Source organism: Akebia trifoliata, chromosome 13 (assembly GCF_017979445.1).
Source record: "Akebia trifoliata isolate Shusen 1 chromosome 13, ASM1797944v1, whole genome shotgun sequence".
In the NCBI taxonomy this organism is placed as follows: domain Eukaryota; kingdom Viridiplantae; phylum Streptophyta; class Magnoliopsida; order Ranunculales; family Lardizabalaceae; genus Akebia; species Akebia trifoliata.
The window spans coordinates 14,965,471-14,983,166 of record NC_141387.1 but is presented as its reverse complement, the minus strand read 5'-3'; the positions used below and the strand labels follow the sequence as shown (position 1 = coordinate 14,983,166).

At 33.5% G+C, this 17,696-nt stretch overlaps 2 protein-coding genes across 6 annotated transcripts in view; one reads left to right on the top strand and one right to left on the bottom strand.

Moving 5' to 3' along the window:
* Positions 1-311: 311 nt before the first annotated feature.
* LOC147387970 (uncharacterized) lies at positions 312-821 on the bottom strand. Its single transcript, XM_086420261.1, has one exon. The coding sequence runs from the start codon at positions 819-821 to the stop codon at positions 312-314; it is 510 nt and encodes a 169-aa protein (XP_086276387.1).
* Positions 822-13,686: 12,865 nt separating this feature from the next.
* The window catches only part of RGD3 (ROOT GROWTH DEFECTIVE 3), a 55,779-nt gene continuing 51,769 nt past the window's right edge, over positions 13,687-17,696 (top strand). For 3 of the 5 annotated variants that reach the window (XM_086420033.1, XM_086420028.1, XM_086420031.1), the window contains exon 1: positions 13,761-14,064. The gene's annotated coding sequence lies outside the window, so the exon portion shown is untranslated. Of the gene's footprint in view, positions 14,065-17,696 lie in introns of all 5 variants that reach the window. The other 2 variants (XM_086420029.1, XM_086420030.1) reach the window with 2 other exon arrangements.

The following is a 17,696-nucleotide window of genomic DNA, read 5'->3' as shown; positions in this document are numbered from 1 at the left end:
ACAGATGCACTTGAGTCAATCCACCAAGAATTTGCTGGAACATCTATCAGATTAGATTCAAAACATACTAAACTGATATTAATACATTTGTTCTTCTTTATCCATTCCTTATATTTGTAGCAATCCTTCTTCACATGGCCTTGTTTCTTGCAAAACCAACAATCAATGTTCTCAACTTTCCTAGACATTTTCCCTGATGCTTTCTCAAACTTTCCTTTGCTTCCTGAATTCTAATCCTTCTTTCCTCCCTTCTTGAAAACTCTTTTCTTGAAGGGCCTCTTGCTTCCAGAAGATATAGCTAGATGAGCTGACTATGCTCTAGATCCCTTAAGACGCTCCTCCTTTGTCACACACAAGGTGGTTAACTGATGGAGATCCCACTTGGCCTCTTGTGCACTGTAGTTCACCCTAAATGTCTCAAAAGACTTAGGTAGCGACAAAACTACCATATGCACTAGCATAGCATCGTCAAAATTGATACCAGTCTCTCGAAGGCTAATTGCCAGATGCGATATCCTCAATATGTGCTCCTTAACACTTTCAGAACCATTATACTTCAAGGCCATCAATCTAACATGATAACTGTATTGTAGGGACATCTTGTTGGCAACGAACTGTTTCTGGATGACAACCAATAACTCTCGAGCTGTCTTAGTGACTTCAATACCCCCACGTAGAGGTTCTGAAATGGATGCACGTACAATCATCATGGCCATCCTGTTGGCCTTTTCCCATTTTGCATAATGTGCCTTCACTGATTCTGGAGAAGTTAGAGTTGGAACCTTAAGCATGTCCTCAGTGAGTGCAAAGTCATAATCCATGCATCCTAAAGTGATATCAATACTCATGCGCCACTGCGAATAGTTGGAGCCAGTCTAGGGCTCTATACCAGCCAAATGCCTCTGAACAGTAAGTCCATCCATAATTGCATTGACAAGGAAACATGACTAATGTCACAAACTTCAACTTTAGGAGGCTTTTGTTTTGTTATTTCAATTTGTACTAGGGGTTAAGCCAAATTGATCAAGGTGTTTTACCATGAGCTAAAAATTTTCACCCTGTAGAAAACGAACAAGGTGCATCATCTAATATCACCTTTGGACAGAAATTTAGATATGCTATATGTCTCCCAGGACCATGTTGGTTAAATGCGCATAGACCTAGTCACTTATGTTTAAGTTTGACTTAGACACTTTCACTACCTTTAAGCAAGAGGGTTATCTTTGTTTCCCTATGACACATGTGACTATTCTATTCACTCGAGTTACACAAAACTAACCTAAATCACCTTTGGGCAGAATTAGTAGTCTTATGCAAATCAGTGCTACTTTGAGGTTTTAATGAGAATTGAATCCCAAAATTCAAGGAAAACATAACTTTTGTAGGTCGGACACCTTTAGGCGGAATGCGATTCTACTTCAGCAATGAACCCTTAAACAACCACTTCATCGATTTTCATAAACCCCTATACGTTAGACCTAACAACCAATTTGGACTAGACACGTATTTAGGTTCTGGGTACTTTAAAGATATGACGTATTTACCTACATTCAATATTTCCCAAGGTTTATTTATTTATTTATTTATTTATTAACACTTAGTTTATTGATAGTAAAGAATGTAAGTATATACACCAAAACACTTAATTCCAAACACGTAATTCTAGTTACTTCAAAAAAATTCAACACTAATTGTGTTTTTATGGGTTTGAAACACATTTAGAACAATGGGTCTCGAAAAGATCTTCAAATCGACTACTCATGAGCTTCAAACGGATTTCAATTATAATCCAAGGGTATAAATAAGCATTTTATATCAATTAAAATAAATAAATAGATTTTATGACGTTTTATCAAACGGTCCCTTAATAGAAATTAATGCATTCTTTAAACAAGCAGTCCCTTGGGAAAAAACAGAAAAAAATTGAACCAAAAATCAATTATCATGCATTTGAAAAAAACAAACATTTAACATTAATATGACACATGCTGTGAATAGTGACATAAATGAGATAATCAACATGGCTGAGTCAACTCAGTTAATATACTGAGTCAACTCAGTTAATATACTGAGTCAAAATAATTTGACCGAGGTTAAACGGGTCAGCGGGTCAAGTCGGCATGTGGCCTAACCCATGGGTCAAGTCTGACCCTATACCTTAAGTGGATTGTTTTAAAGAAACAAGCAAAATCACATAGTCACTCAACATTGACCAATGTTTGAAACCAAACTTCATCTTATCCAAAATACCTTGCTGTAACCTTTAAGAAGAAGATGAAGTTGGCACTATAAGAAGTCACTGTGGGTTCAATGTTCAGCAGTCGAGATGAAAATCCATGGAGATCTCATCTCTGACTTCAATAGAGTGCAAAAACGAAAATCCCCATGGATTTACAAATAAAAAATAAAATAAAAAAGGGGTTTCTTAGAACCCTTTAATGGCAGACTACAATCGATCTTTTATGTTAAAAATTGAACCAAATAATTAAGTGCAAGAGATACAACCATGCTCTGATACCAATTTATTGGATAAGATCTTCACTCTAATACTCAATCAATCTGATTTAAATCTGAATGGGTTAAATCACATACCTTTTGATGAAGATTGAACAACAAATCAGCAAGAATGAGATCCAAAAATCAGCCTTTGGTGTTCTATAAACAGATACAGAATAAATCCGAACAATGGATCTGACTCCTTGCTTCTCTATCGAACCAATAGTTGATTTCCCTTCTTCAAAATACAATATCCCTTCAATCCGAAACAGTGGTGCTCTACCCTTTATCTTTGTATGATGAAAACGATGGGATTTTTTTGCAATCATATACAATAGGGGATGACAACCACTTCCCTCTTTAAAGAGTCTTTCTTTCCAATTCCAACCCATCACTAAATTGGAAAAAACTCTAGGAAAATGAGAACTCTAATGTATTTAGGAAACCACAATATCCTAATCGATGGAAATTTCTTAGATTGCAAGAAATTATTTATAACTTGGTCCCCAATGTTCTTAGCCAATAGCAATTCAATCTCTTTTAAAAAATCAGTATTTAATTGGACCACAAAAGATATTTTAATTCAAAGAAAACCTAAAATAAACAAGTAGTTTTGATTAAAATTCTAACATGAAGGAATAGAGAAGAGGTGATGAAAGAAATGAGTGGAGAATATATTTTTTAGTAAGACTTAGGGGAGGAAATTTGTAGTATTTTGTGTAATGAGAATTTGTGAGAAAATTGGTGAGATTATTTTTTAGTGAGAGTTGGAAACCATTTTTGGGAAGAGGATGGGGCATTTATAGATGTTGAGGGGTTATTTGAAGGATATAATGGGATAAAGTAGGAGAGAGTAGAGAATGTCACATGTTTAAAGATAGGAGGTATGAAATTAGGAGTTGGAAGAGGGGTAATTATGTAATGTAGGTAAATGGGTTGTGTTTTGATCCAAATGGTTTGGATTTTACCCAAACCATTTGCGTGGAGTGTTTGGCGAGATGAGATGAGATGATGGGTGTTTAAGAGGGTGGTTGATTGATTGAGTGGTGTTTGGTTTAAGAGAATGGAGAGAGTAAGAGGGTGGTTGGGAGGGTGAGGGAGATGGTGACATGTGACAAGTTGTGTAGAGGTTAGAGGTTTATATTTAATTGATGGAGAAGATTGAGTGTTTGATTTGAGAGGATGGGTGTAGATTTAGGTTGTAGAGATGAGTTTATAGGAAATGATGGTGGTAGATTAAGAAGATGTATGATGATGGTAGGTTAGGGGGAGGTGTTTGATTTGAGAGAATAGGGGTTAGGGAATTATGAAGGTAGGTTAGGGGTATGGGTTAATGGTGTTTGATTTGAGGGAATGGAGGTTTATAGAGAGTAATGAGGGTAGGTTAGGGGAGGGTGTGGGTTAATATGATTTTTTAGAGAAAAGGTAATGGGTTGATGTGTGGGTAGATGAGATTTAAAAAAAAAATTAATGGGGGTAGGTAGTTGGATGAAGGAGGTGAGATGGGGTGATGACATGTGTCATATGTAATTATCAAGATGGTGATTGGTTGATATGGGTGGTGGTTTGTGGGTGGGGATTATGGGTTGGATGTGAATTGGATATGGATAAGGGTTTGTAGGCTTTTTAGTGTATTGGACTTGGGTTATCGAAATGGTTTTGGGTTTTAGGAATTGGTTGGGGGTTATTTTGGAATGGATTTTGAGAGGGTAAGATGGTTTTAAAGTTTAGATGATGTGGGATTGATTTTAGGTTAGGGGATAAGGAGAGGAATTAATTTAGGAAAGAGTTGAGGGTTTGTGGGCTTTGAATGAGCTTAAAGTATTTGTATTTTAGGTTAGGGATAAGGCGATGAATTAATTTAGGAAAGAGTTGAGGGTTTGTGGGCTTTGAATGGGCTTAAGGTATTTGTAGATTTGGAGGCAGAGCGGTGGAAGGTAGGGGAGGTGATAGGTGTACCAAGTCTCATTTTTTCATTTTTCATCTTTTTAAAATTTTAAAAAATTATTAGATTGATTAAACTACCACGTGTTGGCGAATCGGGCCTTTTAGGCCCGTTGGAGAATTTTATTGCAAATCGGGTACTTTTTTGGATGCAAGAGCGGAGCAGTGAAGATTGGGAAAGCGTGGGGTAGGTCCGATCCCTTTCATGGGCCAACTAAATCATTAGAAGGTCTCAGGGGCCTCAATTCAATCAAAATGTCATATTTCGATTGATTTGAGCTTTTGAAGGCCGTTGGTAATTTATTTAAAAATCTGTATTTTTAGGCCCTTTCGAGTAGGGGCCTGTTCAAATTGGGGTGTCTACATATGGTTTGTAGCATAATATGTTAAGCGATACTGACTTAAATGATATATTAACATATGTCAAACTAAACGAACATGACGAACCAGAATTCGATAAAAAAATGGAAAAAAAAACAACCACATAGTTTTATAACTTTAATATAAAAAAAAATTCTCCATAGTAATAAAAAATTAGATGAATTAGGATAAAAAGATAGAAAAATATTAATGAATTTGAAATCTCCAACGTTAATAGATTTTAAATTGTATAAAGATGTATATTTATTAAAATTATATTCGTTAACCACTGGATGTAATGATATTTTCTGGAAAAAAAAATTATATCTGGATTACCAAAATTATTCGTCGACAAAGTAAGAAAAGTCTCAAAGGTAATAAAGACAACAAAAACTATTATCAATATTCCTTTGGAATGCTTAGACAAATAATCAATATGGTAGGATTAAAGCTTTGCTCGGAATTAAAACTCAAAAAATAATTAGAAAAACAAAAATCTTGAAAAGAATTAGGAGATTTCTGTTATTAATTTGAAAAAGAAATGTTTAGAGCATCTTTACAAAAAACAAATAAAAGACTTAAAAAACTCAATAAGTTTAAAAAACTTCAAAAAATGGTCCTCCAAGATTTCAAAATAAAAATTAAGCAAAAAAGAGATTTAAATACAAAAGTTAAAACAGAAAAAAAATTAAACCAATAATTTGTTACAAATGTGGAAAACTTGGAATACTGCAAACATATGTCATCTAAATTTTTTTTTAGAAAGGTAAATGAATTACAAATATCTTCTTCTGATGAAGCCTGTACTTCTTTAGAAAATGATTGTGGGATGCCCATGACATTTAGACTCAGCTTCTTGCACTTCATCTTCTATAAATATGCTTCAATTAAATGTGTTATTGAAAAATGAAAAATTAATGGTAAAAATACTCGATGAAATACCAGATAAAGATCATCGTAATCAGCATCTAATTCAAATCATGGAAAAGATAAAGAATCAAGACCAAAACAATAAACTTGAAAAAGAAAAAACTCAAAAATTTTCAACATCAATTCAGTTATATTCCTTAAAAGATGTTTATTCAAAAGTAAATAAAATTTCTTCAAAAAAATCTACTTCCTCAATAATCCTTTCTAGTTTACAACAACAAATCAACCAATTAAAAGAAGAAATTAAATACTAGAAAGAACAAGTATCTGAGTTAGAAATGTCTTCAAATCTTCCACAAGAATAAAAAAAAATTTCTGACATAAAAGAACAAACTAATAAATTCTTTAATACAATTACTCACTATAAATATCAAAAGTGATATACTACCATAACTATAAAAAATAAAAAATTCTCTAAAAAATTTATTATCTTATTAGATTCAGGCTGATCTAAATTGTATACAAAAATGATTAATTCCTATATCTTATTGTGAATCAACTCAAACTTCTCTAATAACATCAAATGAAAAAAGTATGTATATAAAATACAAATTAACAGACACTTTTTGTAAATAAAAAATCTGTATTTTTGTTCCCTTCCTTGTTGTACCTAATCTTTAACAAGAAACAATCTTAGGAAATTCTTTCTTAAATCAAATATAACCATTCATAATGACTCCAAAAGGAATCCTCTACAAAATAAGATATACGAAAGTACTCTTTTACTTCATATCACCTCCCACTTTTGGACAAGTCAAATCACTAATAAATCTAATTCAATCTAAACAAAAACAATTTGATTTTGTAAATCAAGAAAAAAATTTCAAAAGATAAAACAAGATATTGAGAATCCAAAACTACAAACAAAAATAAATTTTTTTGAGGAATCACTAATAAAAAATTGTTGTTTGAATGTTCCTAATGCTTTCTGGCATAGGAAATCTCATCAAGTTGCTCTTCCTTATATTTCACATTTTAGTGAGAAAGATATTCCGACAAAAGCTAGACCCATTCAAATGAATTCTAGGTATCTAGAATTATGCAAAAAAGAAATTTAAGATATCCTCGATAAAAAATTAATAAGAAAATCAAGATCACTTTTGAGTTGTGCCGCTTTCTATGGAGAAAACACAACAGAATTTGAAAGATGAGCTCCTAGGCTTGTAATAAATTATACACCTCTTAATAAAGTTTTACAATCCATAAGATCTCCTGTTATAAATACAAGACCTTATTGATCGACTTATAAGTACAAATGTATTTTCAAAATTTGACTTAAAATCAGGATTTTGGCAAATTCAAATTCAAGAAGCTGACAAATATAAAACTGCATTCATAGTCCTAATTGGACATTACGAGTGGATTGTAATGCCTTTTAGACTAAAAAAATGCTCAAACTGAATTTCAAATTAGATGAACGATATATTTTCAAATTACTCAAAATTCATATTAGTTTACATAAACGATATATATTAATATTCTCACAAAACATAGATTTTCATTGGAAACATTTGTATATATATTCAAAAATGTAATATTACATAATGGATTAGTTATGTCCCAAAGAAAAATTAAATTGTTTCAAACAAAAATCCAATTTTTAAGATTTTTCTTAGAAAACAAAACTTATACACCAGTGAATCATGTTATAAAATTTGCTGATAAATTTCCTGATGAAATCACATATAAAAAATAATTACAAAGATTTTTAGGATGCCTTAATTATGTTATTAACTTTATAAAAAATCTTAAAGAAGAACGAAAAATTCTTTTTGTTTTCCTTAAAAAATCTAAGAAAAATGAAGCTAAAAAGACATGGACTCAAAATCATACTCAAGCTGTTCAAAAAATTAAAAAAAAAATGTCAAAATTTTAACTTGCTTATATATTCCAAATTCAGAATTTTCAAAAATAATCCAAACAAATGCCTTAGAAATAGGATATAGAGAAATATTATTGCAAAAATCAGTAAATGAAGAACAAATAATAAGATATACAATAGGAATTTGGAATTCCTGTCAACAAAATTATTTAACAAAAAAAAAAAAAATTTTGCAATTGTTTTAAGAATTTTAAAATTTTAAAGTAATGTTCTAAATCAAATGTTTTTATTAAAAATAGATTGCAAATCTGCAAAAAATATTTTAAAATAAGATGTAAAAAATCTTGTATCAAAACAAATTTTTGCTAGATGGCAAGCTGTACTCTTTATTTTTGAGTTTGATATTGAATTTATTCCTGATTCTAAAAATAGTCTCCCTGCTTTTTTAACAAAGAAATTCTTCAAAAACCACAATGAGGTCTTCCAAAAATCAGTAAAAATCAAAAGGAAAGGAGAAAATTCTTGTCGAGATTCAAATCTCTCATTCTCGATTTTCTCCAATAGCCCCAAAATCTGAATACCTTCACAAAATAAGCGAAGTCCTATTTTCGTTATCGTAAAAGCAATTTGAATATTTAACGATTCCTCAAATTTAAAAGTAATTATTCCCTGACAATAATCTTTTCAATCCCAAACAACCCAATTTATCCTCTAAATATTATGAAGTAATTATTTCTCAATCTCAAAGTGCAATTATTTCTTATAATCTTTATCAATATGGGGAAATAGTATATTCCAAATTAAAATTCCAAAGAAACATCCCTTGTCAATAATGGGGTTCGTCTTTCTACACCTCAAAATATATTAAATCTCCAACCGATCAGTAAATTCTATATACCTATTGGGACTACCAAAATGCATGGGAATACGGTTTTCTTGATTCAAAATACAAAATGATCTCATTCACGGTTCATCAAATTCTGTCAAAAGTTTAATAATCAAATTCCTTATTGGTTCTTTAACCAATGATGGTAAAATTATGGTTCTATTCCTCAAATTCTCCCTTGTGAGCAAATTTCTCTCTTCGAGGAATTTGTCAACAATAACAAATTCAAAATTGATAACTTGAATTATCAAAATATGTTGTTTTTTGCCTACGCAAGTTATCCTTGGATACTTAAGTGACATCATTCAAAAGAATTACTTGACAGCTTTCCTACCTTTTTCAAAAATACCTATGTTAAATGGCAGGATAAATATAATCACACTAAAGTAACACCTGAAGCATCTCAAAGGACATAAAAGACTTTTGACAATTTTTCAAAATTACCAAAAGTCTCAGTAAAATCAACAAAATCTTATGCTTAAGCAACTGCTTCAACAACTGCTACACGTACAACATCTCCTACAAAAGTTTCTGTCCAAGACTTTGTATTAGCTATTGAACAAATGCAAAAGATATCCAAAGAATTCAAAAATCTCAAAAATGCAATATTTGCCCAAGGTTCTGTTGCAGCAAAATCATCCTCTTCAAATACTCAAAATATTTCTAATGATGACAATGAAGAATAATTTTTGTTTTAAAGATATATGTTTGAAGGTGTATAGAGTTATCTATAAATATGTCAAAGAGTATGTATTATGTCAAAAGGTCTGTATAAATGTGCAAAAGTTTGGTTTGTCAAAAACCGCGATTAAAATAGTAGTATAATACTATTTAAATGTGTATCAAAAGTCGTAGGGAACAATAAAACACTGTTCAAAAGTCAAAATTACTATTCATCAAATAGTATTTTAGTCACCAAAGCTATCAAACAAAATCACTGTAGCTTCCACATGTACTACAACTATAGCACTATCGGTCAAATAAAATATTGCCACGTGTACACTTCACGTGTCTTCACATGTTAAAAAATGTTGGCAAAATTCTAACTGAACACGTGTCTCTTCTCGAACCTTCCTAAACATCAACCGAACACCTGTCCCTTCTACACCCATCTGAAACCCCTATAAACACCATGCAACTTCATTTGAGAAAGCATTCGAAAATAAAAACTCTTCTTTGCAATTTCTAATCACCAACTTCTCTGACTACCTTTTCCGACCAACCTTCGACCAACCTTTGACCATCTTCTCCGACCAACTTATCTCGCCAACTTCTTCGACCAAACTTGTAACACCTCGTGTTTTTAACTCGTATCTCGAGGAAATCAGATAGTATTTTTTCAAAGAATATTCTAAAAAGATAACTTAGAGTAAAGTACTCGAATTATGCTATATTCATTTTTGTTAAAAATTAAATTTGCCATTAGTTTCAAAACGATTGAAATATATACTTTAGCTTATAAGCAATCTTGAATCCGAGTTCGGGTGAAAAAGTTAACGAATCCTCGAATTTCGCGTTAAGTGGGATCCAAAATAGTACAGTTTTGTTAGAGCGAGAATCACGAAAATTTGATGACACCATTAGGTCCGCAACGAAAAATTATTCGAAACGGTATACTCGTTTGTCATTTTTCGAGTCCGGATAGTCAAGTTACGGTCGAAACTAGAAATGATAGGAAAATTACAAGTATGCCATCAGTTTTTTATAAAAGAAAGTAAACTTACTTTTATTCTCATTTGTTTCCCTTTTCTCTAAAGAACCAAAAACTCAGATTTTCTCAACCTAGGATTTTCTCCTTTCTTTTCCTCAAGATTCGTTGAGAGCGAATAACCGTTGAACCCCGACGAATAAGACAAAGTTGTCCGCTACGACGATAGCTACGACCTCACCCTCTTTGTTAATCCATTCACGTTCATTTCCTCACCCTCCATCAGAAATCAGTGAGTAACTTAGGGTATCGTCACACTCAGAGCTTCACCTTGTTAGTAGAGGCTCGTCTTCTAGGGTAGAAGTGGAGAAGAGTGCCGTTGTCGAAGGAGTTGCAAATCCTCGTTCGCTTTACATCAAACTCAGCTCAACATCAACTCTTTCACCACCAACCTTGATCATTGTGCGAGTTTATCACGTTCGACGTCCACAAACCAAGTAGGGGACCTTCAATTCCTATTGGTAACTTTAGATTTATGAAAATGTGCATTTAGGTTTTGAAACAAAACTTAGTGGTTGCATTTAAATCGTAGAAATTGGTGTTTGGTTTCAAATTCATGGTTGAAGTAGATGTTTTGATTATGTTTTATCAAGTTTTAATTATAAACTCGTGGGTGGGTCGAAAACTCGAAGCATCGAGTGAGGTTCAGGCTGTAGGCGGGAAGGGTCGGTGCTACCGACACCTGCCGAAGGTATTCTATCGGTCCCACCAACAGAATGGAGCTTCTGCCACCGACGAAATCAAGAAGCCGTCGAAAATTTTATTCTGTCAACAGATGCCGTCGGTCCCACCGACACCTGCCGATGAGTATTCTATCGGTTCCACCGACAACATCTTGATTCTGCCACCGACAACCACCGACAGAAACAGTTTTCTTCAGAACTGTGTTCTGACTTTTGCCTTGACCTCCCCATTGCCTATACTTGTTTTCGCACCCTTCATTTCATTAAAAATATTTAAGTAAATGTCCTCTTTTACTTTTCATTTACTTTAAGTTCTTTAATAAAATTAAGGTTTTACCCCCCATTTTGGAACAATGAGAATGGTTTCAAGATCCAAATCTCAAAGGATCCAAATTCGAATTTTGGTTTCAAGAACAAAACGTAAATTTCGATGTTTTCGGCAAGTTTTCAAAATATAATAACTTTCACACTACTTTGAATTAGATTACAAAAACTATATGGTGTCGAATCTCGTGATCGAGACTTTCATTTCGAAAAACCCGTTTTCAATTTTGAGAACTTTAAAAAATTGAGTTTCCGACACTTAGCTAAATTTTCACCAACTTTTCTTATTTTTAACAGCTTTGGTCTCGTGTATCGCCGGGACCTTGTTTTTTAATAAACTTTGATGGTTTTCAATGGAAAGACCAAAAGAATGACTTTGAAAGATTATAAATGGATGGTTGATTTGAAAAGACGAAAAGTGAGAATGTCAAGAGAATGGAAAAAGGGAATAAATGCTAAAATTTCAGAATCACACCCGAGGGGTGATGTCTGCATTTTACATTGTATGTTGTGTGTAGGTTGGTGAAAGGATATCCAGATTATTAATGAAAGGGTTGCATGTTTATTTACGATTATGTTAGCGCGTGCGCTGAGTACTGTTATTTATTTTTAGGTCGGGTGGGCACAGTTGCATGGTAGGAACTGGATATTTATTTTCAACCCTATTCTGTTAATTTCTCTTTTGTTTTAAATGAAAAATCACATATATATGAAGCTATTTTGTGAGCTATTAAAGGGTTTATGAATGCCTGAAGGAATAGTGCGTCACATCACCTGGAAAGATGCACTATCCTGGGATGTACGGTAAGGACCACCAAGCTCATACGTGGTATGGGATGCGTATAAGAGTGGAGTCACAACTGGAATCCGGGTTCATTCATTTCTTATCTTTACCAGTAACCGTGTATTGTAAAAGTGGTCGTATACGAGTGAAGTGTTATTTTGGGGATCACATGCACGCTTGATAGGCATAGACGAAAATGATTGGTCAGTGATCACTAACAATCTAGTAGTAGTCGAACGTTTTGACACATCGAAAAGAGACCCATTGCTTACGGTCATGTCAAACGGTCTGCCTGAGCCAGATAAATGGTTACCAGTGTGGTAAGCGCAGCGATCGACCACAAAATCATGAACTAAAAGCCAGATTTATGTTGTAACATCATGTCCCGACTAGGAGCGATCAAATCGTGAATCCCAACGCTCAAATTCCATTACTCTACCACTTGTATTGTGTATCTGTTATTATATTTCGAACTATAAACTAAAAAGCATGTTTACTACTTCAATGTTGCCTACTGTATTTGCATAAAATGGAAAATGTATAATGCGTATGGATGATTGATGGTAGGTGTAACTTTTAAACTGTTTAGTTGTTCATCCCTAACTATATCTACCAGTTAATCGTAACTTCAATTGTAAAACTTGCATGTTTTGAAATGATGCAGTATGATTATTCGATCATGTTAGGTTAGGTTATTAGTGGGAATTGTTTGTGGACTTATTGGGTAACTATTGTTACTCACCCTTTCCTTCCATTTTTTTAGTTGCAGAGCCTACAGTTGGCACAGCGGGTGTTGAGCTATTAGCCGAGGAACACCTAGTCGGTTAGATCGACGACCAGAGTCCGTTACCCGGTGAGCATCATGACTACTTCTACTAGGAGTTTGTTCGTCCTAGAAGAGGTCTATGTTTTTGGGACCGAGTGTTAGGTCTATGTTAGAGTGAGGAAAATTTTGTAATCCTGAATAACTTTATTCATTTTTGCGCAACTCTGACCTTACTTTTTGTTGTTCATAAAATCTATCGTCTTCCATTTCTTATTCATTGTGGATATGTTACTTTATTCAGGATTGTTTGGATTTTGTTTATCAGGTTTGAGTTCCGTGAAACGCTAACATAAACAGAAGAGACCCATGCCGAAATTTCGAGGCGCTACCTAGTGCCTCGAGGCGGCCTTGGGATTTGTGTTAGCGTTTAACGGGGCGTCACAAAACTCTGATCAAAATCCCCGATCAAACGTTTTAAACCTGATCCTGTAATTTGATATTAGAGCAAAGTTTTCAAAAGTCTTCAGAAATATTGTATTATTCTTATAAAAGTTTAATACTCAAATGTATATATTTAAGTGAAAATGAAATAATTTGGACATGAATTTATCTAATAAGATCTGAATTTGATTTGGATTTGGACAAAATGTCCAGATCTGAATATGGCCATACTCAGATTTGACTCGGGTACAACCCATTTGAAGTCTTGAGAAATAGGGCATAAAATAGGTTGGATTTTTTTCGAAATTTGAAAAGAAATATAGCAAAAAAAATGTTAAATGCCTGAAATTATCCGACCTGACCAATCCAAATCAAGTAATTGAGTTGAGTTGAATCCGGATTTCGATACAAATCCGAATAAAAAATTCGGATCTGGTCATCGATGTACTCACATCCAGCCCGAACCGACCCATTTTAAGCCCTATTGAGAAACCTAGTGTACCGAGTCATCTCGGTCGCGAATGAGTTTTAAAAACATGAAGATAATAGGCAGAAACAGCAGCAGACACCCGTTCAAGGTTTTATATAAACGAACTCTATAAGAGAAACGTAGGAGGGAGGCCACAGCCAGAAGAAGCCTTTCAGTTTGCCGTAGGGTTTCTCTCTTTTCCATTTTCTCTCGTGAGTTCGTTTCCTTTTCTTGTCCATTTGACAACAAAAATTCGCTGTGGTCCTCTTTTACAGGAATTTCTAGGGTTTTTGATTTAGATCTGTTTACTGTAGCATCAGATCTTAAAGATTTATCAAAGAAATCCTGAATTTCGCATCTAAACAAGTTTTGAAACGATCCTCCCCTCTCAAATCCAGCCTAATCGGTCGTACGCAACTCCTCGGCTCCCAATTCTGCAGGACTGAATCAGGTTCTCTATCTATCTAACACGCACACGCACGTACGCACGCACATGCACACGGGGTAGGGTTTTTCAGATTTTAGAATTTTAATCTAACTCGGTATCTTCTCATTCTCTATCTATATCGTTCTATATGCAATACAAAAATCTAGAGGTTTCAATCTAGGGTTTGGATTAGTTTATAGGTTTGTATGTTTAAGCAAACCGTGAACCTTAGCGGTTCCGTACAGAGGCATCACAATATTCAATCGATTGTATTTTAATTAGTTTTTAGGGTTCTTTAATCTCGTCTTTCACTCGAGAATTTCAAAAGGGAGCAACACTTCGTATGAGGCATAGGCACAAAAATCTCTGTTTTTTCCCTCTAAATTAGTAGAATTCCCTGAATAAGGGACTGCCCTAGAAAATAATTCAGCAATTGATTGATTAGTCTCGGAATATAGTGACATTTCTGTCCTTCAGCCTTAATTTGTTTTTTCAACATTCAAATCTCAAGATTAAGATAGGGTTTTTAGGGAGATTGAAGATGATGAGTTTTGGTAAGAAATTCAAAAACATCACTTGTATAACCCCTAAAAAATTTTCATGATTTTTTTATTTTTTATTTTTAAAGAAACATTCCCCAATTTGTCCGAATTAACATAATTAAACCCCCACTGAATAATTACCAATTCCAGACTTGGTTATTATGGTAGTAGATCCTCACAAAGTTTTCTACCAAGGTTTCCACAAGGCCTTATAGCTATCATCTAAAAAGGGATACCCAAATATTTAAAGTTAATGCATCTTTCCAATTTTCCAGACTCCAAAATCTTTACTTTTCCCCAAATTGATGGCCTGTCTTGACACAACCTTAACGCAAAAGATACCTCAAAAATCTTTATTGGTCCACAGTTTTATTGGGTGTTCACTACGTGGTGAGAAGCTTTGCAACACTGCCCATATCAATCGTTCTAGCAAACATTGTATCAACACCTAAGCCACAACAATAAACAAGAAATGATATTGAGGATTTCTCTGTCCTGGTCTTCTAAAGCTCTTAAAATACCCTGTTGAAGACTCATTAATCAAACTAGACAAGTGTATAGTTGAAATGCATTTCTAAACTCAATACCTTCATTTATTAACTAAGCATCCTCCCTAACATGTAATTCACAATCTTCCAATTGATGTGATTGTAATATTTTTCCTCATTTAATTTACAAAAAACCCCATTTACTCAATTGAATTCTAGATTCTATACATTCATTAGAGATCGTAAGACCATTTTCCTGCCATAAAACACTTCAATTTCTAGGTTTTGATGATGTTCCCACTTCCAACATACATTTTCTTTTTGTAACTAAGCTTGATTCTAGTGGCCAAGGCCTTGGATATGATTTTGCACTTATTTCCTACTAAGCTAGTCTCTAAAGTCTTGTATGTTCTCAACATCTTACCTTTTCAAGACCAAAGTTAAGAAAATATTTGTCGAAATAATCAATATGGTATGAACACTACCCAAAGGCATTGTTTTTTAAAATTACTTGTTCACACACTGTCCTTTTGCTTCTAAAATAAAATTTGGTGTCACTTTCACTCCTTTTACCATGCCTCTTGGTATTTTCCAAATTATTTGTTGTCCTTGTTCCAATGCTGGAAAATCAAATTGGCTCGACCCAAAGAGGTTGCTTTTGTCTATTATCCTTTTTTCGATTTTTTGGTGTATTTGGAATGTGAGGAACTTGAAAATGTTTGAGGGGAACGCTAATTCATTGCTAGAAATTATCATTAATGTCTTGGGATTTATTTTTGTTTGGTCAAAGTTGTTTCTAACCTTTAAAGGGTTTTCTTTGAGAAGAGACCAGATTTGTAGGTCCTAGTTTCTTTCTATTTGTATCTTTCTTGTCGTAGGCCTCTCGGCCTCCTTTCTCTATGATTAATAAATTTCTTGATCTATTAGAAGAAAAAGGAAGGCAATCAACTTGCAAAATCAAGGATTTGTAAACTACCAAATAAAAATGATTAAGATAGGATAGGATTCCATTTTTATTCAGAAATGATCCGGTTTATTAACGTTGCCAATCAATGGCTTGGATCTACACTATAATATTCTTGATATGCAAGATCAATGCCTCGAGATTTGTTAGATTTTCCATAGTATCCATCATCGAGATTTGGTTTTTTAGTGCCATGTGTTTGATACGATTTTTGCCCATACAATGCATACACATTACATTAATGACATCTTGTGTTTCTTCTCAATTAGCTTGATTGTTTGAACTTTGAATTGTGAACCAAATTTCATAAAAAACATTATTAGATCTAAAGATATAAACCATCTGAGGGTGGGTGAATGGCCAAGTCCACTCCCCAGGAAGTGGAGGTCTTGAGTTTGAAATTTCATAAAAAACATTATTAGATCCAAAGTTATAAACCATCTAAGGGTTGGTGAGATGGCCAAGACCACTCCCCAAGAAGCGGAGGTCTTTAGTTCGAATCACACCTTATACTTTTATGTGCTATGAACTATATTTTCTGTTTCCCATGGCATTGTATACTATTTGAACCATTTTAAATTTTACTTTTCTTTTGAGTATTTTAGTAACATTCCCTGTGAAATAGGCGAAATTAGGGTTACCTCCTTGTGAAACGCAAGATGAGGTCTATCCCTCGGACTTTTGTTGACCCGGTCAAACTATTACCAACATTTGTTCAGTTGATAGTTTAATGTATGAATACCCAAACTACCCTTGTAACATTTAAATTATCAAAAATGCTATTGTTTTAATTGAAATAATAAAAAAATCTAATCTTACTCAACTGTTGGATTGAAATATTTTACACCGTTGGATTAAAAGAAAAACCCTAACTTCATCTTCTTGAAGAAGACGAAGATGAAGTTAGGGTTTTGCCATTATCTCACATATTCTCTAGTTAAGATCTATATTTGTTATTGTTGGATTGTTCTCGAGAGTGTTAGGGTTCTATTCCTTAAACCCATTGCTTTGAAACCCTACCATAATCCGATTTCGATTTTGAGTTAGATTTTGGTTAATCAAATTAAAGATCACATATTTCGTGGAATGGGTGGAGGTTGAACTCTTTTAACAATTTTGACCTCAAGGCTTAAGATTTCATAGAAAATACCAAGAAAAAAACCTGTTTATGTTCTTTACAGTGCGGGGGTTTGAACTAATATTAATATTTACAGGAAGGAGTATTACTAATTTTATTTTCTTCATTGTTTCATGCACACACACACACACACACACACCACACACACACACATATATATATATATATTTTTTTTTTTTTCAATGTTTTCCATGTGAAGATTCTAAGCATTTGTGGGTCAAAGATTACCTTTGGGATGAGATGAAAATAATGATATTGAGATGAACACCATGATATTTGGTTGAAAAATAAGAAATTGAATTGAAAATAATGAGATCGGATTGGAAACAATGAGATTAAGCTTTAAAACTACAATATTAAGGTTTAGATCGATGAGAAATTGGGTTGAAAATGATTAGGGTTCTCAAGGTTATTGTGTTTCGAATGATTAAATCAAACACAATTGGGTTGTTTTAATCGAAGGACCTTTTCATAATTTCAACATGAGGGTATTTTTGACATTTCATTATCTCTGTTAACTAACA